This window comes from Pararge aegeria, chromosome 7 (genome assembly GCF_905163445.1).
Source record: "Pararge aegeria chromosome 7, ilParAegt1.1, whole genome shotgun sequence".
In the NCBI taxonomy this organism is placed as follows: domain Eukaryota; kingdom Metazoa; phylum Arthropoda; class Insecta; order Lepidoptera; family Nymphalidae; genus Pararge; species Pararge aegeria.
In genome coordinates this window covers 2048512-2076359 of record NC_053186.1, presented here as the reverse complement: position 1 = coordinate 2076359, position 27848 = coordinate 2048512, and the positions used below count along the sequence as shown (strand labels likewise).

General features: G+C 35.8%; 2 protein-coding genes across 4 annotated transcripts; one reads left to right on the top strand and one right to left on the bottom strand.

Annotated features, from left to right (window-relative positions):
* Nucleotides 1-4701: 4701 nt before the first annotated feature.
* On the bottom strand, nt 4702-8149 carry LOC120625301. Its single transcript, XM_039892324.1, has 5 exons — nt 7908-8149; nt 7066-7229; nt 6320-6495; nt 5604-5695; nt 4702-5184 (listed from the first exon to the last, which is right to left on the bottom strand). The coding sequence occupies exons 1-5, from the start codon at nt 7994-7996 to the stop codon at nt 4776-4778; spliced, it is 930 nt and encodes a 309-aa protein (XP_039748258.1). The 5' UTR covers nt 7997-8149; the 3' UTR covers nt 4702-4775.
* Nucleotides 8150-9048: 899 nt separating this feature from the next.
* Nucleotides 9049-27178, top strand: LOC120625228 (aspartate--tRNA ligase, cytoplasmic). 3 transcript variants are annotated; one of them, XM_039892225.1, is made up of 13 exons: nt 9049-9133; nt 10147-10271; nt 10933-11092; nt 11643-11772; nt 12389-12566; nt 13280-13424; nt 15129-15280; nt 16779-16945; nt 17767-17882; nt 19858-20012; nt 25143-25254; nt 26024-26083; nt 27002-27178. In XM_039892225.1, the coding sequence occupies exons 2-13, from the start codon at nt 10158-10160 to the stop codon at nt 27103-27105; spliced, it is 1593 nt and encodes a 530-aa protein (XP_039748159.1). In that variant the 5' UTR covers nt 9049-9133; nt 10147-10157; the 3' UTR covers nt 27106-27178. The 3 variants fall into 3 exon arrangements, with proteins under 3 accessions (XP_039748159.1, XP_039748160.1, XP_039748158.1); XM_039892226.1 differs by having other exon boundaries at nt 9063-9117; XM_039892224.1 differs by having other exon boundaries at nt 9082-9206.
* The last annotated feature ends 670 nt before the right edge of the window (nt 27179-27848 follow it).

Sequence of the window (27848 nt, the reverse complement as noted above, 5' to 3'; positions counted from 1 at the left end):
AGCCAGTCCTGGTGGTGAGCGTTAAAGTCTCCCAGAAAAACCATTTGGGCAGTCGGATACCGACGCTGTACGGTGTCAGCCGTTACACTGAGATACTGAAACATCCGCGTCGTCTCCTGGTCACCACTATGTGAGCGATAAGTACAGGCGTAAACAATCTGATCCGTACCTGTATCCAATAGACACCACATGATTGAGAAGTTGGGTACCTCCAAGTTACGGAGACGCCGGCAACAGACGTCATTACGTGCGAACATACAGACCCCGGCACGAGGTTTAAAATTATGCTCAAGTGAATACCCTGGGTACTGAAGATACGCTACATCAGTTGGAACCCCAATTTGTGTCTCCGTAAGAAAAAGTAAATGCGGCCTCTCAGTCTCCAGATGATGGTGGACTGCGAAGAGATTAGAGTGCATTCCTCTTATATTTGAGAAATGCACTTTTAAGGAGAGGAGGTGCAACCGCTGTGTATACTTACTTTTCTTCATTTTGCGTGTCATTTGATTTAAAGGGTGAATAGGAAAAGGGATGGCAGTTGTACGAGGCGCGACGTTTGTAGACTCCTCAATCCACGAAGATACCACACTAAAAGGAAGACTCGACTGGAGACTGCGGGGACGCCCGAACCCCCCTGGGAATCACCATCGGGTCCTCTCTCTGGTCGTCAACCAGCACGATGGAAGCCATCCCAGGATTTTTCGCTAGTTGGCGGGGCAGCCTTTCATAGGTGACGAACCTATTAGTTGGGCCACCTACTACCTGCGGTCGGCCAGCGGTGCACCGTGCTTCGGATCCCGCTAGCCTCCAATTAGAGGCGTCCAGTGTAGTTACCCCGTGGATCGGATCCTGTCATTAAACGCAACGCAACTGTACATACCCATCCCCTTTAGATAAGCTACTACGAGCATCGTTCCGGAACACGACAAATCGCATCAGTCAACTGACACAATCAGTCATTTTGCGGCGCGGTTTTGCTCGCAGGGTGGTAATTCTAGCCACGGCCGAAGCCTACCACCTAAGAAAATGATACTCGTTTAGCACCACCCAGGGGCCACGTGTAGGGTAACAAGGGTTAAAACCTAATTTCGGTAATTCCTACGGACGCGAGTACCAACGACCCCCAAAAACATAATTATAAATAATATTTAAAAGTTCCCCATCATTCCCGTGTATGGAAAAATAATTTGAACAGTTTTACTGATTTTCAGCTTGTTTGGGATTTTATGTACCTTCGAATGTCTGACCAGACTATTGGTATATTGTTAAAAAATTAAAGTGTCCAATTTAAATTAGAAAGTAGAGCAATAGTAGATTTTACTCCCCGGGAGTAAATCGAGGCATTTATGATTGAATAACCTGTTTCGCTAATGAGTGAATAACCTGTTTCGCTTATGAGTGAATAACCTGTTTCGACCAAAATCTAGAAAGCGGCCTAGGAAACTTTCGCACAGCTGAAAAACAGCATAACATGGTCAATTATTTTCTGAGAACGTATTTAAAAGTTTATCCTATATTTTTCCTTGCAAGTGTGATGAAAGTCGTCGTATTAAACGCGTTTGGTACATTACTTGTAACACTTTCGGCTTTCTTAGCGCATTCGCTTTTAGCTAATACGCCAAATAACGCCTCGACTGTAAAATGCAATGTTACAAAACTAGATACATAATCTACTATTGTCTAATGAGCAAGGCTCTATGGTTCGGTTAGGGATTCCCTTAAAATCCTTAGTGAGCATTTCGTAATTTGTAGTTAATTATGATAGTGATTTTAAAAGAGTTCAAAATGTCTTCTAAGGAACAGTATGTTAGTTGGAAACATAGTAGGCCCGATAGGATATACCTATTCATATTAATGAAAAACTTTCTTTCCACAAATTTTTCCTGGAGTCAATACTTTTACAAAAAAAAAATGTATACAGTTGTTATAAAAAAAATTCGCAGTGACAACCATAAATAATTTCATCAAACGCGATCACAGATTACTACGGACTAAAAAGTGTCGTCAAAATGTATTAAATTAGGATGGCGCCACATTTGCATCAGGGTAACTCTTAAAAGAAGCGCCAAATATAAATATTGTTAGAGTAGGCTTGAAAAATAAACAAGGAAGTATGGAGATACAAGGAAGTAAGGTTATATTTACCACAAAATTTTGTACAACGTAAGTTGTTGAAATTCTCAATAATTAACTACTTTAGTCGATAATGATATTAAATTTTTTAACTCGGCATACTTCAATTCATCTACGATTGCTACATTCATACCATACCCTGTGCATCCACCAGCGCCATTGTGGAGGATTTGAACTGTTATTTAGCGCAACAACTGGACACTTTTTCAACTTTTCTCCCATATAAGATGACTCTCCTTACCTCTACCCTCCATACTACGGACATAACAAAAGGGTTATTTTCCCAGATAATACTAGAACAATATTATCCACATACAGATTTATAAGCACAAACATACGAAAGGAAATGCGAATTTAGACATTACATTTCGTAAGAGATGTAAATTTTGTTTTAGGTTACTTCTCAAAAGTGAAGCATAGGTACTTATTTACGTTATTTAAAATTATAAAATTCTTACAAAATAGAATACCTTCTAGTGATAATTTTTATGGGTGGCTTCTTAGGACCAGCTTGCTTTGTATACTAAAAACATTAATGTTTGAGCTTAGCTATGTTACGGGGTGGGATAAGAAAATGGGCAATAAATTAATTAAAGATTTACATTACCGGGCTGGTAATGTAAATCTTTAATTAAGGTTAGGAAATTTCCAAACCAGTTGTTTTGAGATCACTTAAAACTGTCGGCTTCGGTTCCAGTTAGTATCACTAACACGGGTTAATGTTCGTTACAGTGAGTAGCGCGATGGTTTCTAAATAAATCTACAATCTTTTCCCATTACTTTTTTTTCTACGTGAAATCTCACTAGAAAACATACGACTTAAACAATTGTATTTGTTTTCAATGCTAAACAAACTACGAGTAAATCTTATTTGTAATGAACACTGCAATAAGACAACAATCCAGTAGGAAATTCAAACCGGCTAACTTTATATCAGTCCCGAACCATGACCGTTTTTGACGTGACAACGTCTTATAATTCAATGGAGCCGGCTGCACGCACGAAAAAACATGACGTATGCGGCGTTACCTCGCTCTGAGGCGTTCCATTCAAGGCTTGAAGTGCAAGCGAGAGCGCGGAACGAGCGACAAAGAGGCACAGTCGGCCTCTGCGTTCGACATCTGTCTCTCTCCTACTTGAGTGAGCGATGCGTCCGCGTGGACAGCTTTTATACAATAATACATTTACATGTTTTCGGCAAGGATGAAGTGCAGCGAAAAATGAATGTGGTGTCAATTGTTTATAGCAACGATAATATCTATCAAACAAATAAAATTAAAATTTTCTTTTGAAAAATGCAACCATTCAATCAGTATGTTCTTACAACGTTGTCACGTTCAACTATCGTCAGTAAGCCGACTTTACAGACAACCAATTTTTAAACTAGTTTTCGTACTTCGAACAACGTTGCGGTTCGTTTCTAAAAAGTTTACCCATCTCTACCTTTTTACAAACGTCAACCTCTGGAAACCACAGACATGTCAGCGACACAGATTAAATCTTTGTTAGCGATGAGAATACAAACACTGCGGCTGCGAATTACATATCAAAAGACGGATTTGTATTTAAAAAGAAGGAAGAGGGTTTTCCCCAAAATAAAAATTAGACACAGAGCCAAAGTCAATTAATTAAGAAAAACCTACAAACCTAAGTGAAAAGCAAAACACATGTTTTGAAAGCAGGATTTAAAATATTATACTATACGGATGAATTTTTAGTGCATAAGAATCAAATCAAAATAAGTATTTAATCTTTTAACTTGGACACTTTGTGCAAGTTAATTTACACTTTTTAAGAGTATTACGTTCACTAGTAACATATTATATAATTGATAACGTCGCGTTTAGTTATATATAAGGCCGGTGGGCAAACAGCCTAATAAAGAAATAGAATGTGGTTGCAATTATTCTTTTATAATTAAACGTAAGTCTATATAAGTATCTACATTTAAATATAATTAGGTCATTAATTTGTAAATATAGGTTATGTTTTACTTTTTGTAACCTCGTGAAGTTTGTTATGAAAATAATTTATGTTGTATTTTTAAGTATTATTTTGTAAATACTGAAAACAAAACCAAGACTTTTAAACTTAATTTTTTATCATGTAATTAAAATTAATAGGTACATAAATGTGATTCATTTATTAATATGTGTATTTTAAGTGGTATTAATAATAAATAAATGAATAAAATCATATATATTTTCAAGTTTTTCTTATAGGAAAATAAAAATACATAATTTGTCGCACTCTTTGAAAATTAAAAAACCTCGTCATAATATGGATAAAAATGGAACAGTTTTTTTTACACACCGAATCTACATATCTGATACATAACCTAACTTACTCTGTCAAAAGTATTGCCATGCGAAAGTGGCGTTCCAAGAACATGTTTTTTATTTACCTGGTGGTGAGGCTTTAGATTATAAAAATATTAGTATTCATTTGTTCAAAATAACAAGTACATTATTTTTTGCTTAAATTACCCTGATTTCACAAAGCCCGGATTTAAAAAAACAACTGAAGGAAGCTATATACACTTTTAATAATCCGGTTGCAAAAAAAGACAACATAAAAATAAAACATGAAATTGTAAACGAAAAATCACCAACCATAAAAAAGCTGCTTTTCATAGCACACAACTAATTTCTTCTTGCTGTCTTTCCCATAAAATTTACGACCTGCGCGAATGAAGCGAACTTGCCGCGCCTATTTCTTTTATTTATCAACCCCAACTCTGGCAAAACGTCATCGGATTCTGCAGTGGACTCCATGTTTTTGGAGGCAACTTCCTCAGACGTGTCTGTCTCATTCTTTTCGATATATTCGTTTCTATATTTTCTGCTATATTCGGGCTGCACTATCTCACGGTGATATTTTGGATTTTTGTTACCGAACGTAGTTTCTGGAGGTTGGCACATGAGTGTTTCGTAGAAATATCTGTCCGCACGGCCTTCGGCTTTACGACGAGGTTTTTGTTCGTCGTCCGAACTCTCGTTCGAGGAATGAATGTGTGGTGAACTTGGTGAAGACTTTCTGTGAGATTTAACACTGAAATGGTACAAATTAATTGAGTTTGAACTTATGAAATGTTTCTTTGATCAAGTTTTCTAGACCAGAGATGGCAAACCTAGAAGTTATTATAATTAACTATGGAACACGAGGCCTTGTAATATACTGGGACCTGGTTTGTGTGAAAGGAATTCTCAATAACAGCCCGGATTTATCGCTCAGCAGTGGCGATGACTACTTGGACTTGGGAGAGGACCTCCCTGGCGGAGTAATAACGTATGTCGTAGGTAAATTATTGTGAACAGGATGGCAATACTTTTGATAAACCAGCCAACGACGGCTAGTTGAGTTTGTATCTAGTTGAACATCATCTAAGACTTATACCATCAAGATAACGACTAAAACTAGGACGTCAAGCCCTGAAGAGCCCTAACCCTAAAAAATGAAGATGAACATACCATCGCTTAACATCTCCAATCACTACAGGCGTGATTCCCTGCCGCGAGGAGGGTGGGTTCGCACCGATGGCCGCTGCTTCGTCTCCTACGCCCTGACAAAATGAAATTATATGTGCCAATTACGTTAATCTCAAAGCCATCTGGTTGAGAAACACTAATTGAATAACTTTATATGACAATATTTGAATAACTAAGAAATTCTGTAAATGGTTAAGAAATAATAGTGTTTTACGGGATATATATATATATACACACGTGCTTTTCCGGGATATTACCTTTCACCCGTCGCTCGCTTGGCAATAGTACCAATTCCGTTGTACATAAAATTCTAAACTAAACTCGATTGACAAATCTAAAAATGCGAGTAGTCTCTTTTTCAAGGTCAACATTTTGAAAAGACAGGCACTTGTTCTAGCCCTTGCAATTTATTATAGTTTAGAAAACAAAAGATTAATAATTCGCATCAATGCTCTATTTAGAGAAATTGAGGAGTTGTCAAGAGATTTGTATTAATAAATATCGGGCATCCGAAGAAAATTCGCTTCATTCATATTAGGTTCTTATATTGCTTTACTCTTATTTACTTTCTACAAATTATGGTGTCTCTCTTTTACCCGTAAATTGAATGTTGCTCTCTCGCACCGATATGAAAACGGCTCTTCGGAACAGGTCCATGAATGTCTGTGTATCAACTTAGGATTGCTAACATATCTTACTTTGTCATTCATTTGAAAGTAGCAGTGCGTTATTTTGTCTACATCAGCCCACGCGACTAGATACCGAGCCATGGTCAACGGTATCTTCGGTAGGAAGTTGGAGTGGAACTTGCCCTGGCAGTAGATCGTGATTACGTCTGTATCCTTCACTTCGAATATGATACGGAAAATTGTACCTGGATAGGTTTAAAAGGTTATCTTTCGTTGAATGAGGGAAGCAAGGACTTTATTTGGTTGACATATCTTCTTTGGTCTGCTCATAAAATGGATGTTTCGGTAAAAAATTCAAAGTAGGTACTAGCTCCTGCCTTGAATCACTTAACTGTCGGTTCTGAGCTGTGTTTGTTTGTTAACTATGTTCGACACACTGTACCTACAACGCAAGAGCTATACCGATATTAAGGAAATTTAGCATTGACGATTAGCGAGTATTCTAGGAAAAGAATTGATAAAGATTGGTTCTTGATAGATTTAAAAATAAACAAACAAACTCTAACAAAATTGGGATTCACTTGTATTAAATGTGTTTAGGAAGAGAACTTCTTTGTATACTCATTGAGAGTGCTGGTGCGCAAGCAAAACCGTAACGGCTTTAGGCCTGCCGCAGATTTCATGGCTAGTAGGTATATTCCGATCATTCTACGTCGCACCCATTAATTTCCGTTTCTTACGATGTATTCAGTACGCATATCACATATGTATATTTTTACCTAAATTAGCACCGATAAGATGTAGCTGTTGCTTACCAGGCACAAACATATTGTAGTTAGTGTCAAGGTTCCCACTGCCGATCCACACGCCGTTCCTCCTGGATAGCGAGATGATGTTGTCGCGATGAAACCGAACGTCGAAGTGGAGGACAACGTCACGTGGTTCCTCTCCTTCTTGAGCGCAAAGGTTTACTGACATTCTGTGGAATAAGTTTGTAGTTCAATTCAAGTTTCAGTTGTGCAACTATTGAAGCAGCTAAATACCTAAACCTAAAGAGCTTCGGGATACTATGAAAACTACTGAAACCCTATCTATGATTTTTATTTGAACTCTGTGCAGTTCTTGGTAAATTGTATAGCAAAAGTTTTTATAATTAAGTAGTTATATCTCATCTCCCTTTTAAAACTAGTTTTGAACAGTTCCCAATTAACTTTCACTTGCACTTTCTTGACTGGGCGCTATTAGGCCTCTTCAAGACTTTATCACATGTAAACTAAGTGGATATACGTTCATTACTGGACAGCAATGAAAGATGTGCTAGGGGTCCCTCAGAAGGCAATGCAAAAAGCAATACTCGGAGTATATCTACGTGACCAAGTAAAGAAATCCATAGAGGAACCAGGGTTACTTTCTGTAACCCTGGTTCTTCTATGGACTTCTAGCTCAATAAGTTGTGAAAGTGGGCGGTGCGCTAACTCAGAGGACGTCTTGTGTTTGAAATGACTCTTGGCTTTATCTTATTATGCTCTAGAACTTAAGATAGAGTGCATGTATATTTTTACTCTAGATACAATCTGACTGCAAGTTTCTAACATCATATGACTTAAAAATGATACAAGGAAATAATGCGAATAGAATTTCAAGATTATATTTGTACTTTCTGGCATTTTCCTTGATTTTACCGCCAATTTCTATTCTATCTCCAACCTTGAGAATGCCAGGGATGTTGGCTGTGAACACTGGCATTTTGTTTTAAAAAAGAAAGAAAGAATATTCGCCCGAACTCTATCCGGGGTCAGGGCCGGTAGTATCCTTGGTCATTTTGGACAAAAAAATTAAACATAACGACTTATGTTCGATAGAAGTTTGATAATTCTAATTCGTGATTTCGTTGGTATGAGTCTGACAAATGCCAACTGCATCTGTAAAGAGGTGATGTTAAATTATCTTTGCTAAATGAACTGCAACGTGCAAGTTTCGTTTAAAAATATATTTTCTTGTGTTAAAAGGATTTAACGCGTAGTGCGTACATGATGTTTGATTTTATTGTAGAAAACCTTGAAAAATCAAAAAATAAGAAAGTGATGAGTTTTCTTAAGCTTCGAAATGTCCAATCAAAGTATAATTACTAGTATACTTTTGTTATATTGTAATATAACAGTGGATAGGATAGTATTATATATATTACTCTTATTATTAAATAGCTGTTAAGTTTATTAAATTATGATTTTAACCTCATTACCTGAAATCCATTGCATAATTCCGTAAGTTATTTATCTGTGATCAGAGGTGACATTATTGACGTTGCAAAGTCTATTCTACCTATGGAGGGTAGAGGTAAGGAGAGTCATCTGTGTATATGAAAAAGTGTCGTCAAAATTAGGATGGCGCCACATTTGCATCAGGGTAACTCTTAAAAGAAGCGCCAAATATAAATATTGTTAGAGTTGGCTTGAAAAATAAACTATAATATAATAAATATTTACCACAATAATTAGTACAACGTAAGTTGTTGAAATTCTCAATAATGAACTACTTTAGTCGATAATGACATTAAATTTTTTAACTCGGCATACTTCAATTCATCTACGATTGCTACATTCATACCATACCCTGTGCATCCACCAGCGCCATTGTGGAGGATTTTTGAACTGTTATTTAGCGCAACAACTGGACACTTTTTCAACTTTTCTCCCATATAAGATGACTCTCCTTACCTCTACCCTCCATAATTCTACCCTCCATACCTCCATAGCAAAGTCAAACAATAAAATGTCAGGTGATGGCTGTTTGACTGTCAGTGACATCCGTCAATGTCATTGTATTTGTGAATGAATGTGCCAAGGAGTTCTTAATTTCTAACCTAGGTATTTATTTTATTGTGTAAGTTTATCCAGCACTCTAGATTATTTCAAGCACCCTTAACGTGTAGTGTAAATTGTAATAGATAAAATAAGTGAGTTTCATATACATAGTTCTGATGAAATATTTTGATATTACTGGCATTTTCATCATCATTATTCTGCATTTTACTTTGTTGTGAAAACTATTTTTAACTTAACCGGGAAGTACCGGTGTTCTAATTGGAATGGTTTATGGGTTAACTGTGGATATACGCAAATAAAATATACCTAAGTGATTAGCAACGCGAAGCACGGCATTGCAATACTTAACTAGATTCAAATTCTTTTACAATGCTGATAGGTGTACTTACGTTAGCATGTTCGAGATCTAAGCTTCGATTTTAGGGTTATTTCGAGGACAAAAATTGTATCAAGATCGGTTAGTAAGATATAGCATTTTTTTAAGCTTAATTGCTTTGCTACACCAGCCTGCAGTTAGGAAATTGCTGCTATCAACTTTCCGACAAGCCTATCTTTGTATCTACCTACAAGGGCATGTTAGTGTTGGCTATAGTTATCCAATATTTGTATACAGGGTTTGGTTGGAGAGAGAAGACCCCCCCCCTATCTCTCAAAAAGTATAGTTTTGAGTATTTATTTTATTGTATTTATTTATATAAGTGAAATAAGATATTCTGTCACTATTATTGCTTTATTAAATATAAGTATGAACAAAGTGGCAAAACTATCAATTCGTGAGTGTTATTAGATATTTGATATAGTCAATGATGCCTACTCTGTTGTATAAATTACTGAACTCACTAAATTGCCCAGTCTTAAATTTCTGCTTCTTTTCTGACACAGTATTTTCTGCAATGCAGAGGGAAAAAGACAGCAGTATATTTAAACCTATAAATTTAGTTAATAAAACTGTGTATTAAAGAATCAAGACAATTATCAGTTTTTTTTAACTGCTGTAGTTATTTCTTAATGGTAGTTTGTAACATCATATAACAAGGACAAAGAATTGATGCCATAACTTGATGTTTTCAGTTTAACTCATCATGGTAATAACAGAGACCCAGCCACCTATGGAAGGAGACGCAGCAACCAGCAAAAAGGCTGCCAAAAAAGCAGCCAAAGCTGTGGAAAAGCAGCAAAAAAAGGCTGAGCATAAGGTAAATGATTTTATTGCTCTAGTTATCTTTATTTGGACATGCTAACCAATAGAACAATGAGGTAGTTTTATTTTTTATTTTCTTATATTGCCAAGCAAGTAAGATTGCAGTGAAGCGCTATAAGTTAGCCCTTCACTGCAAACTTGCTTGGTGGTAAGTGATGATGCAGTCCAAGACAGCCTCTGAATATATAAATTATATAAGATCTACATTTCTCTAAGTTGAAAAAGTATTTAAACACATTTAAAAAATTATGGTTGCTATACTATTGATGAATTTCTTAACAAAAACCTGCTTGGAAACAGGCAGCTCTGCTCTTATTTATAACCGAGAACCAAGTGTCAAACCTCACCATCCCTTTGGGTGTGAAGGCCAGCAGTGGAACGTGACCAAGAGACAATGTTTTTTTTTAAGAAAAAGATGCACAAATGTAACATATTCAAACTTATAAGATAGAATAATTCTTAAGATTGTTAAACTGTAAAATGATATTGTAAAAGAGCAATTTCCTGAGTTTCTTGCCATCTCTTATCAGTAGAATCTGCCTTTCGACCCGGAGGTAGAGTGGTGGTGGTATAGTTGATACAAACAGATTAGACATTTTAAAAGTGCTTATAAACAAGGCCTACTTCAAATAAGTTAATTTTGAATTTTATTTCAGGGGTCGACAACACAGAATGAAGCAGCAGAAGTGGATGTAGCAGAGGGGAAGTATGGTGTATTAAAGATGATACAGTCTTCAGGGGAACACAGAGACCGGGTATATGTTGACGTGAAGGACCTAGGGGTTTCTTTAGAGGGCAAGGATGTGTGGGTTAGAGGTAAGATTAATAGCAACAAACAAGATCTCCCGCTAAAACAAAATTAATTAATTTATTCATTGTGTCAAAATACACTTATTACAGCAAGGTTACTATGCAATTGATGAATTTCTTATTGACAAGGTTGCATTGAAGCACACTGCCCCGCTTCCATCGCTCACAAGAGGGAATATTCATTGTAAAAATATGATGTTGAAGAAGAGCAACTGCTGAGTTCCTTGCCAGCTTCTACTCTGTAGAATCTGCCTTCCGAACCGGTGGTAGAGTCACTACAAATATACAGACTTGACATTTCATAAACAACAAAAGTGCTTATACTAGGCCTACTTGAAATAAAAGAATTTTGCATCTTTTATTTTGAATTGTACTCTTTGCGTGACTACCGATAATATTTGTCATAACGTTATAATAAAGTTATGCATTGTTTTTTCACACTGACATTTAAAAAGTGCTGTCAGTGAAAGTGTGACTAAACACTTCAAAACAATTCTGTCTTTATCTCACGATTAAATTTAAGTTTATAATAAGAAATTTAAACGTTTTTTCACAGCACGGCTTCAATATTCGCGAGCCATAGGCAGGCAATGTTTCGCTGTGCTCCGACAGACCTCAAGTACCGTTCAATTGTTGATACGAGTGAATGAACAAGTTAGTAAGCAGATGGTCAAGTTTATTGGAAAGTGAGTTGGTTATATTCACCAAAGGTTTGGTTTACTAAAGGCCACCATTGCCTAAAGCAATATTGTTATAATATTGTTGTCACTTTGTTTTTTTCAAAATCAAAGTATCTTTATTCAAGTAGGCCCATAGGTGGCACTTTTGATGCGTACATTAGAATTACACGGTAGTGAGATGGTGGCGATAACCACATTCGTAAACTTAACTAAAGCTACGAGGGTACCAAACGCGTTCTGGTCTAAGAAGAAGCCCACAACAAACTTAGCCGGGTGTTTTTTTTTAATTATCACCATCTCACAATGTCATTTAAAATTATTAGATGAGCAACCTGGTTAGAGCAATAATTCGTTACGGATGTTCGCCTATTTATTTTAGTTATTTTTATTTTTTGTTTTCGTTAAAACATTATTAATTAGGAATAAATTTACTGGATATAGTTTCATTATATTCTAGCTTTAGGTGCATGTTATATATATATTAGATGAGCGCATACACGCCAACAAACTGGTTGACCAGGCGGGCAAGAAATTTTGTTTAAAAAAAAAAAAACATTGTCTCTTGTTCACGTCACACTGCTGGGTACAAGATTCCTCTCCCAAAGTCTCTATTGTTTTAAAGTGTGGCGAAGGAATCTATTGTGGACATCCTCGCGACTGTGGTGAAGACCTCGTCGCCAGTGGAGTCCTGCACCGTCAAGCTCGTGGAGCTGATAGGGCTCCAAGTGTGGGTTGTGTCCAGCGCGAAGTCCAAGCTGCCTTTGCAGATTGAGGACGCGGCGCGACCGGAGACCGATGACGTAAGTAATTAGCTTTTAAACCCCATCGGGTAGTTTTGTGTAATTTTGCCCATCGCATTTCGCCGCGAACAACAGTACAAGGTTATCATTTTTTTAAGATTATGATTAAAATTTTAACTTAAATAAGAATAAACTTACAGTGCAATATACTAGGTTACATAAGATTCATTTTTTCAAGAAAATTGTATACAATTCTACAATAAACTACCCATTGACATCTTGGTGATGTCTCTTAAAAAGTTCAAAGTCTGTATTAAACGTAAGCTTGTAGAAAAGTTCTATTTTAGTATAAAGGAATCGTTAAAAACCTTGGTTGTTAATTATTGCTCTAACCAGGTTGCTCTTCTAATAATTTTAAATGACTTTGTGAAATGGTGATAACTCTTATTTGCACTTAAATAAAGCTTAAATTGTATACAACTGTGACGGCCGACTGGCGCAGAGGGCCCTGCTTTCTGAGTCCAAGGCCGTGAGTTCGATTCCCACTACTGGAAAATGTTTGTGTGATGAGCATTAATGTTTTTCAGTGTCTGGGTGTTTATCTGTATATTCTTAGTATTTATGTATATTATCATAAAAATATTCATCAGTCATCTTAGTAGCCATAACACAAGCTACGCTTACTTTGGGGCTAGATGGCGATGTGTGTATTGTCGTAGTATATTTATTTATTTATTATTATTAAATTCACTAACTGGAGTTATTTTCCATAGGACCCAGAAGCGCTCAAAATCCGTGTCCTCCAAGAAACTCGTCTGGACAATCGGGTATTGGACTTGCGTACTCCGGCCAACCAGGCGATATTCCGGCTAGAAGCGGGTGTCTGCAAGCTGTTTAGAGACATTTTGACCAAAAAAGGTACGATATAAATATTCTTTACTCCACTGCTATGTCTGGCCGGTATTTTATATAGTAGTGAAGCTTGGACTCTAAAAGCCGATACTCAGAAACGTCTCGAATAATAAATATCGCCATCTAGCCCCAAAGTAAGCGTAGCTTGTGTTATGGGTACTGAGATAGCTGATGAATATTTTTTTATGAATATAATACACATAAATACTCATAATATACAGATAAACACCCAGACACTGAAAAACATTCATGTTCATCACACAAACATTTTCCAGTTGTGGGAATCGAACCCACGGCCTTGGACTCAGAAAGCAGGGTCGCTGCCCACTGCGCCACTCGGCCGTCTCGAAGCCTTTGAGATGTGGTGCTACCGTAGAATGCTCCGCATTAGCTGGATACAGAAAGTTTCTAACGTGAGGATACTCCAACGCTCACTGCTTATCATTAAAAACGTAAAGTCACATATCTGGGCCACGTTCTGAGACATGAGCGATACCAACTGCTCCAGCTCATAATTATGGGCAAAGTAATAAATATTGTAAGCGTGGAAACATTGTTTCGCTTGGCGCAAGACCGCGAGAAGTTCGCTGAGCTGACGGCCAACCTCCAGTAGTGGAGAGGCACAAAAAGAGAGAGAGAGAGAGATACCAATATACCTTTGTCGCAGCGAATGAGACTAAGAGCACTAGAATTTTAGCAAAACATTGTAACAGTTAGAGACTTGATAATTTGTTTCTCCTTTTTACCGAGATGTCTTCAAGTTGTAGTGCAATATGAAAAAAAAAAATTGCACCTGCCTTAAAACAAACCACGGACCATTAAAAGAAGAAAATCATTTATTCAGAAAGAATAAAAAAATATGAACACTTAGTTCACTTCTGACAACCCTATTGAAGCAAAAAGACCGAAACGCGCATAGTACCTACGCTACGCGACGCGTTCCTTATAAAGTGACAGCAGTCACTTGATTTTACTTTTGCATGTGATATTAAGGCTGTAAGAAGAAGGAGAAAAAGAAACACTTTATTGCAGGTATAACATACAGGAAAAGAAACAGTAAGGAGTATACAGTACACAATCTAGACATGCAAAGGCGGCCTTATTGCTGCAAGCAATCTCTTACAGACAACCTTCGTAGATAGGACTTATCTGATTTATTTCAGTAAAAACTACGGCAATGGTTTATTTTAAAACTATTAGTGTTACTGTTTCGCAGATAAGTCTCAGAGACAGCAAATAATGTACCTCTAAAGACTCTAAAGTATTATTTCCGTTTTATGATTATTTACTGGCGTTAGTTTGCGGAAATCCATGATATATTATGAAAATTAAGCTTAATTTGCTATAGTCCGCGAAAAGCAAGAGAATCTGTTTTGTGTAATTTATAATTTCTTCATTCTTTATATTCCACACAAAACAGATCTTCGGCGATGTACCGTCTACGCACGTTTCGCTTGGAAACCGGAGCATCCTCAGGATATGTGACTTTACAATGAATTTAAGTTAAGTGAAAAATTAGCCAAATGTATCGCGTTTTAATTTTAAATTAGCCAAATGTACCTTTCTTACGCCCACCCCCTACGCTACCTTATCTATCTAAGCCCCTCCCACCTCATTAGTGCTTCTGAATATTCAGAGGCACTAATGAGGTGGGGGTAAAATAATTTATCATTATTTATTCCATAACTTTTTAATGGAAATTTTTTGCAGGTTTCGTAGAAATTCACACTCCGAAAATAATCTCAGCCGCGTCGGAGGGCGGCGCCAACGTGTTCACCGTATCCTACTTCAAGTCCTCCGCATACCTCGCGCAAAGTCCCCAGCTGTACAAGCAGATGGCCATAGCGGCTGATTTCGATAAGGTTTGTGTGAATTTTTGACGACCCCCCTGGCGCAACGGTGAGCGTTGTAAATTTAAGTATGAGGTCCCGGGTTATTTGGGAATTTTTAATTTTCTCTGGTCTGGTCTGGCTTTGGCCGTCGCTAGTTACCACCCTACCGTCAAAGACGTGCCGCTAAGCGATTTAGTGTTCCGGTGTGATGTCGCGGAGAAACCGATTAGGTGTATGACTACCATACTCCCTAACAGGTTGGCCCGCTACCATCTCAAACTGCATCATCACGTACCACCAGGTGAGGTTGCAGTCAACTTATAGTGGAATAAAACTTCGTTAACGAACGAATTCTATTCTATTCAGGCTCTCCTACCCCCGATGCCGAAATTATTATATGACATTTATATCAGTCTTATAGCGACTGTAGCGCCATCTAGTATAAAACTTCGCAGTTTCGATCTACTTTTCCAAAGGTCCATATTGTCAATGAGACACGTTGCGATGCAGTATATTTCTTTTTTAGTAGTTTTTGCGAGAAAACAATAACAAACATTCATCCGACAAATATATATATATAAAGTCAAAAACTGATATAGGGACCCTACAGTTGCCGACGTCATATCCGATAGTTGTTATAAGCAATATACATACATACAGTTACATTAATGTGTAGTTATATTACTAAAGGTACTTATCTATCTAGTATAGGTATAGGTTTGTATGTGAACTTGTTGTCAAATGAATTTTAAATGACAATGTGAGATGGTGATAACAAAGAAAAAACACCCGGCTAAGTTTGTTGTGGGTTTCTTCTTAGACCAGGACGCGTTTGGAACCCTCGTAGCTTTAGTTTTAAGTTTACGAATATGGTTAACGCCATCATCTCACTACTGTATATATATATATATATATACTAGCTGTTGCCCGCGACTTCGTCTGCGTTTGATTTTGTTTTTCAGTATCGCTTAAATGAGTATAGTTGTATATATAAATATATATATATGTATAACATGTGACTGTCAATTAATTATAGACAAATAATTTGCAATAAAATAAAATTGTGACTTTACTTAAAGATCTAAGCTATCCTATCTCTTAAGTTGGACCAGACTGCTCACGGTGTGCCAATTTAATTTAAAATCGGTTCAGTAGTTTAGGAGTCCATCGCGGACAAACATCGTGACAGGAGATTTATATATATATACTAGCTGTTGCCCGCGACTTCGTCTGCGTTTGATTTTGTTTTTAAAGTATTCAGTATCGCTAAGCCTTAAATGAGTATAGTTGTATATACATATAACATGTGACTGTCAATTAATTATAGACAAATAATTTGCAATAAAATAAAATTGTGACTTTACTTAAAGATCTAAGCTATCCTATCTCTTAAGTTGGACCAGAATGCTCACGGTGTGCCAATTTCATTTAAAATCGGTTCAGTAGTTTAGGAGTCCATCGCGGACAAACATCGTGACAGGAGATTTATATATATTAAGATATATATATTTAATTGTATCTCTTTTAGGTGTTTACAGTGGGAGCGGTATTTCGTGCGGAAGATTCAAACACCCACCGTCACTTAACGGAATTCGTCGGTTTGGACCTGGAGATGTCATTCAAGTATCACTATCACGAGGTTTTGGACACCATCGGACAAACGTTCACGGACATGTTCAGAGGCCTGCAGGACCAGTGAGTGTACAAATTTTTAATTTAAGTCTCATAATATATATTAAATCATTTATTTCTCTCCGTATTTATTCTCTTCTATTCTCTTCTCCAGCGGGTGAAGATCATTATCTACACCCATGTACACCCAACAATAGAATATCATCATAGTAAATAAAAGCTGTATTTGACAGTTTGACAGTTCAAAAATAGGAGTGCTCGGATCGTCACCAAACTTTACAGAGGCCTGCAGGACCAGTGAGTGTACACCCTTATAAAGGCAAAGTCAAAAATATCTTTATTCAAGTAGGCCCATAGGTGATGCGTACATTCGGTCTGGTACACACTCGTACGAGTACACCAAGTTCTCAAGAGGGAGACTTACCTTAGGAGATTCCTAAATATTTATTATTTACTAGCTGTTGCCCGCGACTTCGTCTGCATTTTATTTTGTTCTGTGACGTGGTATTCAATTTAGTTGTAGTTCTAAAAAAAATTAAGTATTCTGTATCGCTAAGCCTTAAATGAGGGGTTTTCTGCTGTCCGCTGAGAGAAAATAAAAATTTAAGTGGGCTCCGATGACAACAGACATGATTTTTTATGCCGCGGGTTGGTGTGATGTACATTCTAAGTATTTACGTATATTATTCATCAGTCAACTTAGTACCCGTAACACAAGCTACGCTTACTTTGGGGCTAGATGGCGATGTGTCTATTGTCGTAGTATATTTATTTATTAATTATAATGGTGTTTGATTCCGACTCGCACTTGGCCGGTTTTATAATCTCTGGTCGCCATCCCTACCTAGTCGTTGGTAGCTAATTATTCGTATATTTGTCAACAGTTACGCGGCGGAAATCGCTACGGTGGGGCAGCAGTTCAAAGTTGAGCCCTTCAAATTCCTCGACCCCCCATTGAGGCTGGAGTTTCCACAAGCTATAAGCATGCTGAAGGAGGCTGGTGAGTGTTGAATCTAAGAACGATGTCTCGCAGGGGTCGGCTACGTCAATGGGTGTCCCACAGGGTTCAATCTTGGGTCCCTTTCTATTTTTGGTGTATATAAATGATCTACCACACCATGTCAGTGAAACCTGTGACATTGTACTGTTTGCTGATGATACATCTCTAATTTTTAAAACTGATAGAGGTAGAGACAACTCTGACGATGTAAGCCGTGCTATGTCGCATGTGTCGCACTGGTTTACTGTCAATAATTTACTTTTAAATGCAAAAAAAACTAAGTGTGTGGAATTTATTTTACCAAATGTAAAGAAAGTTAATAAAAATATAATAATAAATGGAGAATCACTAAAAATGGAAGATTCCACAGTTTTTCTGGGCATGACCTTGGATTGTAAGCTTCAGTGGGGTACCCATATAGATACACTAGCAGGTAAACTAAGCTCGGCTGCCTACGCCGTCAGGAAAATTAGACAGATTACTGACGTAGAAACAGCAAGACTTGTTTACTTCGCGTACTTTCATAGTGTGATGTCTTACGGGATCTTATTATGGGGCAAAGCTGCTGATATTGAAACTATATTCATATTGCAGAAAAGAGCTGTACGGTCAATATATAAACTTAAATCACGTGAATCCCTCCGTGAAAAATTTAAAGAAATTGGTATACTTACGGTAGCCTCACAATACATTTATAACAATATAGTATTTGTAAGACAACATATTAGTCTTTATAAACAAAAAGTGGATATAAACAGTCGACTTACAAGAAATGGTCATAAATTAGTGACATCTGCATATCGTCTGCGAAAGGTGCAGAAGTCATTTGTGGGATTGAGTATACGCTTTTATAATATGATTCCTAAGGTAATTTTGGACCTACCAATCCATAAGTTTAAAGAATGTGTTAAAACACATTTATTACAGCGAGGTTATTATACAATTGATGAGTTTCTTAATGACAAGGTTGCTTGGAAGCATCCGGCTCCGCTTTCATCTCTCACAAGATAGAAAAATGAATGTTAAAATATAAAATGTAAATTTTTGATGTTGGAAAAGAGCAACTGCTGAGTTTCTTGCCGGCTTCTTCTCGGTAGAATCTGCCTTCCGAACCGGTGGTAGAGTCACTACACACGGACAGACTTGACGTTTCAAAAGTGCTTGTATTAGGCCTACTTGAAATAAATGAATTTTGAATTTTGAATTTTGAATTTTGGATTCGACTTCCGACTCGGATCAACGGGCCTTTTTTTTTTTAAATGTTTGTGTGATGAGCATGAGTTTTTCAGTGTCTGAGTGTTTCTATATATATTCTAAGTATCTACGTATATTATTCATAAAAATTATCATCAGTCATCTTAGTACCCATAACACAAGCTACGCTTACTTTGGGGCTAGATGGCGATGTGTGTATTGTCGTAGTACATTCATTTATAAAAAAAAAACAAGCATTGTTAGGTCCATATTGCTTTGACGTTACTGTGTTTCGATACTGGAAAACGACGCAACGATTGCGAACATGCAAATCTTTTGCAAATCTTACTTACCGGTCGTCTTCGTACAACAATCATAATTTGACAGCTTCAGTTGTAATCCTATTATAATATTAAGGATTACTTAAACGATAAAAAAGCTTGGTTGTGGATTGCTCAGCTTCATAGCTAAATAAATTTACTGTGAGATGGTGATAACAAAAAAAAATTTACCCGGCTAAGTTTGTTGTGGGCTTTTTAGACCAGGGCGCGTTTGGAACCCTCCTAGCTTTAGGTTTAAGTTGGCGAACGAAGTTATCACCATCCCCTTACAATTATGTAAACATATATGTATGAACGCTTCATAAGTGCCTGTGATAGGCCTACATGAATTAAGAAATTTTGAATGTGAATTTGAAAAAAAAAACTCATCGGTTATTTTATAAGGAGATGACAGGTCCGATTAGCAACCTTTAGAAAAGTACTCGCTTACTCTTTTACAGGTGTAAATGTAGGAGAGGAAGACGACCTCTCGACACCGGATGAGAAGCTTCTGGGCAGATTGGTTCGAGCGAAATATGACACTGACTTCTATATGTTGGACAAGTACCCGTTGGCAGTGAGACCCTTCTACACGATGCCCGATCCCAATAACCCGGTAAGTTATAACTTGTGACCCGACCCTGCACGGGTGCAATATACTAATTGTGGACAGCCTGAAGTGACTAATTATATTATGATTTTTGTAGCAATGGCGCACTTCATGCATGCACAAAAGCTCTGCCTACCCTAAGATTTTTGTATAACTCATAAATGCGAAGTATTTTTCCGTTTTATGGCATCTTCCTTATATATTCATACCCTTTTCGGAAACCCTGTGCACGCCACTGTATAGTAGTATATTATATGTATACTATTTGTACATGTGGTGTTAATTTGACGTGCGTGCTTGCGTATGTGTGCCATTCAAATATTAAATAAGCAGATTTACTACAATTATTTACTCCCCCTCCCCCTTGTCAGCAAAAGTAAGCAAAACTTGTACCCCCTCTTCCCCTACTTACTTGCTATAATAGTATGAAAAAAAATGTGTGTGTACTTATAGAATAAGGCGAAAGATAAAAAAATTTAAAAGATTTTTTCTTGTTACGCCTTATTCTGTTTGTAGAAAAAACGACACTAACAATGGAAAAAAGGTATTGTTTGAATTATTGAAAGTCAACTGTCGAACCTTTTTTAGAAAAACTAAATGTTGACTATAGCTAACTTCATGGTGTCGGTTTTTTGTGACGGAGTGCGAGCGTAATAGATTTTTATCAATTTAGGTAGGAAGGCCTTTGATATAACGATCTTATTTAAACGAATGGACAATTATTCTTCTGATTGAAGTAATAATTAAACCCAAATTAAATGAGATAAAAATAAAACAAGGAACACTCCGTTAAAGTATGATGGTAATATATTTCACATTAATCTTTTCGTTAATATTTTCTTTTTAAACTACTACCACTTAAGGAAGTGGCGAAAGAAACTCCAGAGCAACCCTTCTTTTTAAATATCACATTTACAATATTTCATTATAATTATTTCTTATATATCTTTAATTTTATAACACATATTTTATCGTATGAAAAGTAATTAATTAATATGCAAAGTACTTAACTTTAGTATTTCGGCCAGCGTGGTGGCCTCAGTAACCCACGTGAAGGACCAACTGTTTGCTGGCAAAGCAGAGACTGCCCCCTTTTTTGACAAGGCACATTAGTTTTATACTTTTCGACATCACGTGTTTTACCAATATCAATTTCCGGAAAGCTTTAATTTTAAAGTATAGTGACACAATTGTATAATGACAATTGTATGAACAAATATTAATACTTAAAGTATAATAACATCATTGTATGATGACTTTAACAACAATGGTTTTATATTAATTTCACTTACTCTAAATATTATTTTTAAAATACAATTACAAAACTGTATAATGAAAGTTTTGTATTGACAGCGGTATAGTGACAGACATCACTGAATGTTGACTAATAAAAATGGTCTTTATATTTAATGTGAGGATATTAATATTAACTTTCAAATATACTTTTACAATAAATCATAATTAAATATGATAAATATCAAGTTGTTATTTTATGATATTCTAACACGGCCATACTGACACGTACTTCGTCCCGAAGTACATCATTAAGTACAATTACATACACTCAAAATTTTTACAGTTTATAAATCATTGACTCAGCTTTATCTTGGTTAAAAGTTTAGTAACACTTTTTAAAGGTTGGAATTTCATGGGAATCAATTATTTAAAATTGTAATTTTTGGATTATTGTAATATAATAACTTTGCATCAATGCAAATCATAAATTATAAATATGTTTACGACCTTTGTATACAAACATAAATACGTAATTAATTTTTTTTTTCTTAATTGTACATCTTAACATGTACAAACTTTGTTAAAATAATTCCATTTCAATTTTTATTCTCAAAATTCTTTTGAGTTCTGCCTCTACTCCAGATTATATATTATATATTACATAGATATATATATATATATATATATATATATATATATATTATATATATATATATATTATATATATACATCTATATATCCATCCATCTATATATCTATCTATATCTCTGAATTACTTTGTTGAAAATATTAAAAGGACGGGCATTATAAAAGTCACAGTTAAAGTCAGTCACTGTAAACCTTAAGTATCCCAAAGCAATTTGAACAACGTGTAATACGTGTCTCAACAGCACCTTCACTCGCAGACGCTGAAGCTTAATCAGCCGCGAGTAAGATCCTGATGCATTAGGTATAATTAAGTAATTATTATATCAACATCATCACTCACTGGTGATATCCACAACTCCATCACTCACTGGTGATATCCACAACTCCATCACTCACTGGTGATATCCACAACTCCATCACTCACTGGTGATATCCATAATGTCAGTTGCGTCACAGTCCAACTATAGTCATATAATAAACATAGGTAACAAAAATAATAAACAAATAGTAAATCAATAACATAATAATAATAAAATAAACATAATAAAATATTCTGGAAGAGTTCTATTTCATAATAGGCAAGGGCCCTAATGTCTGTCGTATTTATTTTCTTAATTATTTGTTTTATAAAGTGATTCCCATAAAATTTATATATTATCTATCCAACTCTAAATGTATTCATAATGAAACATACATATTCTATTATAGTAAATTCTTTACACTTTAATCATATTCATTTTCTAATACCATATCTCGGCCAGACTGACCTGTACTTCGCTCTCGAAGTACTCCTTTTTTTTTAAAAGGCTACTGACCTCTAATGCTATCCTCCCACGGCTGGACGTGGAATCTAGACTACATCAGATCCGTAACCCACCAGCAATATTATACTTTGATATTTCCGGCCTCTGTGCGAAAAGGACCACACACCACAACAGTAGTTTTCTTTTAATATTTTTTTTTTATGTATACGCTAACCTAACCTAACAAACAAAGATTTAATCTATTCTTTTTAGATAACAACAATTTCATCATCAAAAATACTGTTTATGTCAGTATACCCTCATTACTAAAATAATGACAGCTATAATATATTCCTTATTTTAGTTTGACTTGGACCTTTAAATAAAAAAAAAATTATGATCTGCGTCTAAAGTTATATTTATCCCAAAAAAATTTTTTTTTTCTTTTTTTTTTCTCTTTTCTTATATTCACTTTAAGTTTAGTAAATAAAAAATCTAAATAATATTTATCTCGGCCCTCCTGAACAGTACTTTGTCCTCAAAGTAGGTAGGTGGTTTTTACTACATTTCGTTCGGCTAACCTGACTATTGTTTTTTTTTTACGAGGTTTAAATCAAATAAAGGCACAATTTTGACGACCCTTTGGCGCTGCGATCTTATAAGTTGTACTATCTGTGAGTGTGTATTATTCAAATATCTCTAAAGTGAGCGAATTTATTCAAAACAATACTTTGTTAGTTTCTCTATTTTCGTTTCAACAAAATAAACAAGAACCATATGGCCTTACCGGTGTTAAGTGTTACCACTCTAAAGAATAGCGTCCACGGGTGATGCATAACACCAATTGCTCTGGTCAGGGTCCTCGATGACATTTTACAAAGCCCGACGGCTTTGTCTGTTGTTGTTATTGTTTTGGGTCAAATCTCCTTACATAAACAAGGCGTTACTGGAAAAAAACATTAAATTGCATTAGAAATAGAAACAAAACGGGTAAAAATCCCACTTCTGATAATAGATTTTTATCAATTTAGGTAGGAAGGCCTTTGATATAACGATCTTATTTAAACGAATGGACAATTATTCTTCTGATTGAAGTAATAATTAAACCCAAATTAAATGAGATAAAAATAAAACAAGGAACACTCCGTTAAAGTATGATTGTAATATATTTCACATTAATCTTTTCGTTAATATTTTCTTTTTAAACTACTACCACTTAAGGAAGTGGCGAAAGAAACTCCAGAGCAACCCTTCTTTTTAAATATCACATTTACAATATTTCATTATGATTATTTCTTATATATCTTTAATTTTATAACACATATTTTATCGTATGAAAAGTAATTAATTAATATGCAAAGTACTTAACTTTAGTATTTCGGCCAGCGTGGTGGCCTCAGTAACCCACGTGGAGGACCAACTGTTTGCTGGCAAAGCAGAGACTGCCCCCTTTTTTGACAAGGCACATTAGTTTTATACTTTTCGACATCACGTGTTTTACCAATATCAATTTCCGGAAAGCTTTAATTTTAAAGTATAGTGACACAATTGTATAATGACAATTGTATGAACAAATATTAATACTTAAAGTATAATAACATCATTGTATGATGACTTTAACAACAATGGTTTTATATTAATTTCACTTACTCTAAATATTATTTTTAAAATACAATTACAAAACTGTATAATGAAAGTTTTGTATTGACAGCGGTATAGTGACAGACATCACTGAATGTTGACTAATAAAAATGGTCTTTATATTTAATGTGAGGATATTAATATTAACTTTCAAATATACTTTTACAATAAATCATAATTAAATATGATAAATATCAAGTTGTTATTTTATGATATTCTAACAAGCGCATAAAAATTTACTCTCACCATTTTTCACTAACGCACCAAAAGAAGTATAACTTCAAAAAGATGACGTAATTATCATGTACACCCCGCTTCACCATGTCATAAAAATAAGCAAAACAAAGTAACGAGTTCCCTAAACATTACACGCCGGCGAATCGTTGTAACTTTAGATGGCGCCTAACGTCGTTAGCCAACTTTTAAGAGTTGGTGACATATTTTGATGTGAAACATCTAAAGGCCATAACAACATATATAGATATAGGCCGTGGCGACGCTTCGCCACGGTATATGATTGAATTTATGTATTTCGTATTTAACAATAACACTGAATATTAATTTTGTAATAAACAGTCATTATTAACCGACCTACAAAAAGGAGAGGCTATCAATTCGGTTGTATTTTTTTTATTTGTGGAACAAATTTGTTATGCTTTTAATGCAATTTATGCAATATCTGATTCCTGTCGTAATCTGTTGAAATAACTTATAGAAAACAATTTCGATGTTTAACATCTGTCAGGCGTCCCGTGACGGCTGACGCATTTTTTTTTCTTTACGCATCACCAAAGTGATAAGGCATCCGATTTAAGCGGATCTCAGGTTCAGTGAAAGCGGGCATAAGTCTGGTTATACACGTTTTCAGAAAGCTTCGAATTCCTACGACATGTTCATGCGCGGCGAAGAGATCTTAAGCGGAGCTCAGAGAATACACGACCCCGACTTCCTCACCGAGCGCGCCAAGCATCACGGCATCGGTGAGTTTGTCAACCCAGACTAATAATCAGTTTTTTTTTTTTTGGTAATAGACTAGGCAATGACCACAATCTCAACCTGACGGAAAGTGCAGATTTGGCCTAAGATGCCTAGAATATGCCTATTCACTCTTGTTTTAAATACACAAAGGACGTATGACTTTGGAAACACAGAACTCAATACCAGCCATGTGTATACGAAAAAAAGGCGCAAATCGCTTTGTCAGTCGGTTTGTGTGTAATAAAATAAAAACGTGTGTGCACTTATGTACACGCGTTAGAAGTTATACTTTGGCGTAACGTAATAAAAATCTTTTCAAAAATGTTACCTTTCGCCTTATTCTACGTTTGTAGAAAAAACAACACTTACAATAGATAAATTAATATTTCGTACATTGAAAGTTTATTATAACGCACTATCTAGTTAAATAAAGTTCATTTAAATATATCATTTTTGAACAATTGAATCAATTATATCACCGGAATGAGCTCGCAGACTTTGACAATTCAAAGTGTTACTGTCAAACCGTATAGCTAAATTCATGCTGTCGGTTTATTGTGACGGTCGTAAAAATTTACTCTAATTTTTCCCTAACGCGCCAAAAGTCATTGCAACACTTAAGTCCAGGAGAAAGAACAACAATGACAACGTTAAGGAGAACTCCCAGGCATGCAGGTTTCATCACGATATTTTCCATCACCGTTAAAAAAACACGAGCTTTTTTTCCAGATATAACTGGATCATGAATAAAAACAAGTTTTTTTTTTCCAGATATAAGCAAAATCGCAGCCTATATAGAATCATTCAGACTTGGGTGTCCACCGCACGCAGGTAAATAACTAAATATTTTATTTTGTGGGAACTTCCGTAGCGTTTATAAATATATGAATGGAATTTAGGTCTCGTATATTCTCTACCGGCGATACTATATTTATAAACCTCGATAAAAAATTAAATTTTTTTTTTTTTTTTTCATAGATTCTTTTTTTCTAGTATTAAAATAAATAAAATAAATAATAAATATACAAAGACAAAACACACATCGCCGCAACGAACTTCGCCGGGTGGCCTTTTTGTTATAACCATCTCACATTGTGATTTCAAAATGTTTTAAGCAAAGCCGTGCAAGGACAATTATGGAAATTTATAATTTCTTAATTTCCTCATGTCTGGCGGGAGGTGTTGGCCGTGGCTAGTTACCACCGGTCGGTAGACAAAGAGGTTCCAAGCGATTTAGCGTTACGGTACGACCACTTAGAAACTCATTAGTGTTGGTTAGCTTAATATAATTGCTTATATCCCTTCAGGTTAGCCCGTTACCATCTTGGACCCCCTACAGGGTGAGATTGCAGTCAAAGGCAGACTTACACGGCCATATACATGACGATTAGCGCAGAAGGCAGCGACCCAGCTTTCTGAGTCCAAGGCCGTGGCTTCGATTCCCATAACTGGAAAATGTTTGTGTGATAAACATGAATATTTTTCAGTGTCTGGGTATACTATATTATTCATAAAAATATTCAATAGTCATCTTAGTACCCATAACACAAGCTACGCTTACTTTGGGGCTAGGTGGCGATGTGTGTATTGTCGTAGTATATTGTTTATTATTTATGTATAAAATTTAGTCTCTCCCAGGGGATAAAAATGTCCATACCATGGGGTTCGAACCTGTGACCTCCACGTTTACTAACCACTGCGCCAGGTAGGTGGTCAAAACTACAGTAACTTACCTCTATATGATTGCAGGTGGAGGTATTGGCATGGAGCGTGTAGTGATGCTGTATTTGGGTTTGGACAACATCAGAAAGACGTCCATGTTCCCACGCGACCCCAAGCGGATCACGCCGTGATGCAAACTGAAGCGTTATTGTATAACTATAATCGTTTTATATTGTACCAAATGTTTATAATGAAATTATATTTTAAAAAAAAATTAAGGTTTTCCTTTTACATTCCTTTAAAATCACAGCGTTGAAATCAATTCCAGAATTGAACAAGCTCGTGTAGCGAACGGAAAATTTCGAAAAGATACTTAGCGACTGCAATCTCTGTCTACCGTTATGTATAAGAGTTCTTCGCTGCATCATTTTAAAGCTCAAATTTGCCTGCAATTCTCAAGCTAGGGCTTTTGGCAAAACATTCGTAAAATACAAAATAGAACGGGATTTGCAACTCTTACAAAAAGTAAAGTACATTTTACTTTGATATTAAAATTAAAAAAATATTTATTTCGTTTCATACAGCAAAATAATACATTGAAATTGGGGTCATCCTAGTCAGTGACTAGTATTTCTACTACCACTTGTGGCAGGCGATATGCGAGCAAATCTTGTAGAAGGCTTAGACTTTGAGACAACGCTTTTCCGGCTTCCGTAATCTTAGCTATATATAAAATGGATTCCATCAATCTTCTAGAGAAACAAGCTCCACCTTAGAAATCTCACTTATCATTAGGGAAACATTTATTTATAAGAAAAGTGTGAGAACTTATGTACACGCGACACACGAACAGATAAAAATCTTAAAAAAGTTTAAGTACCTTTGAAAGTTACTACTGAAAGTTTTATTAAAACACATTTTCTAGTTATCTCAC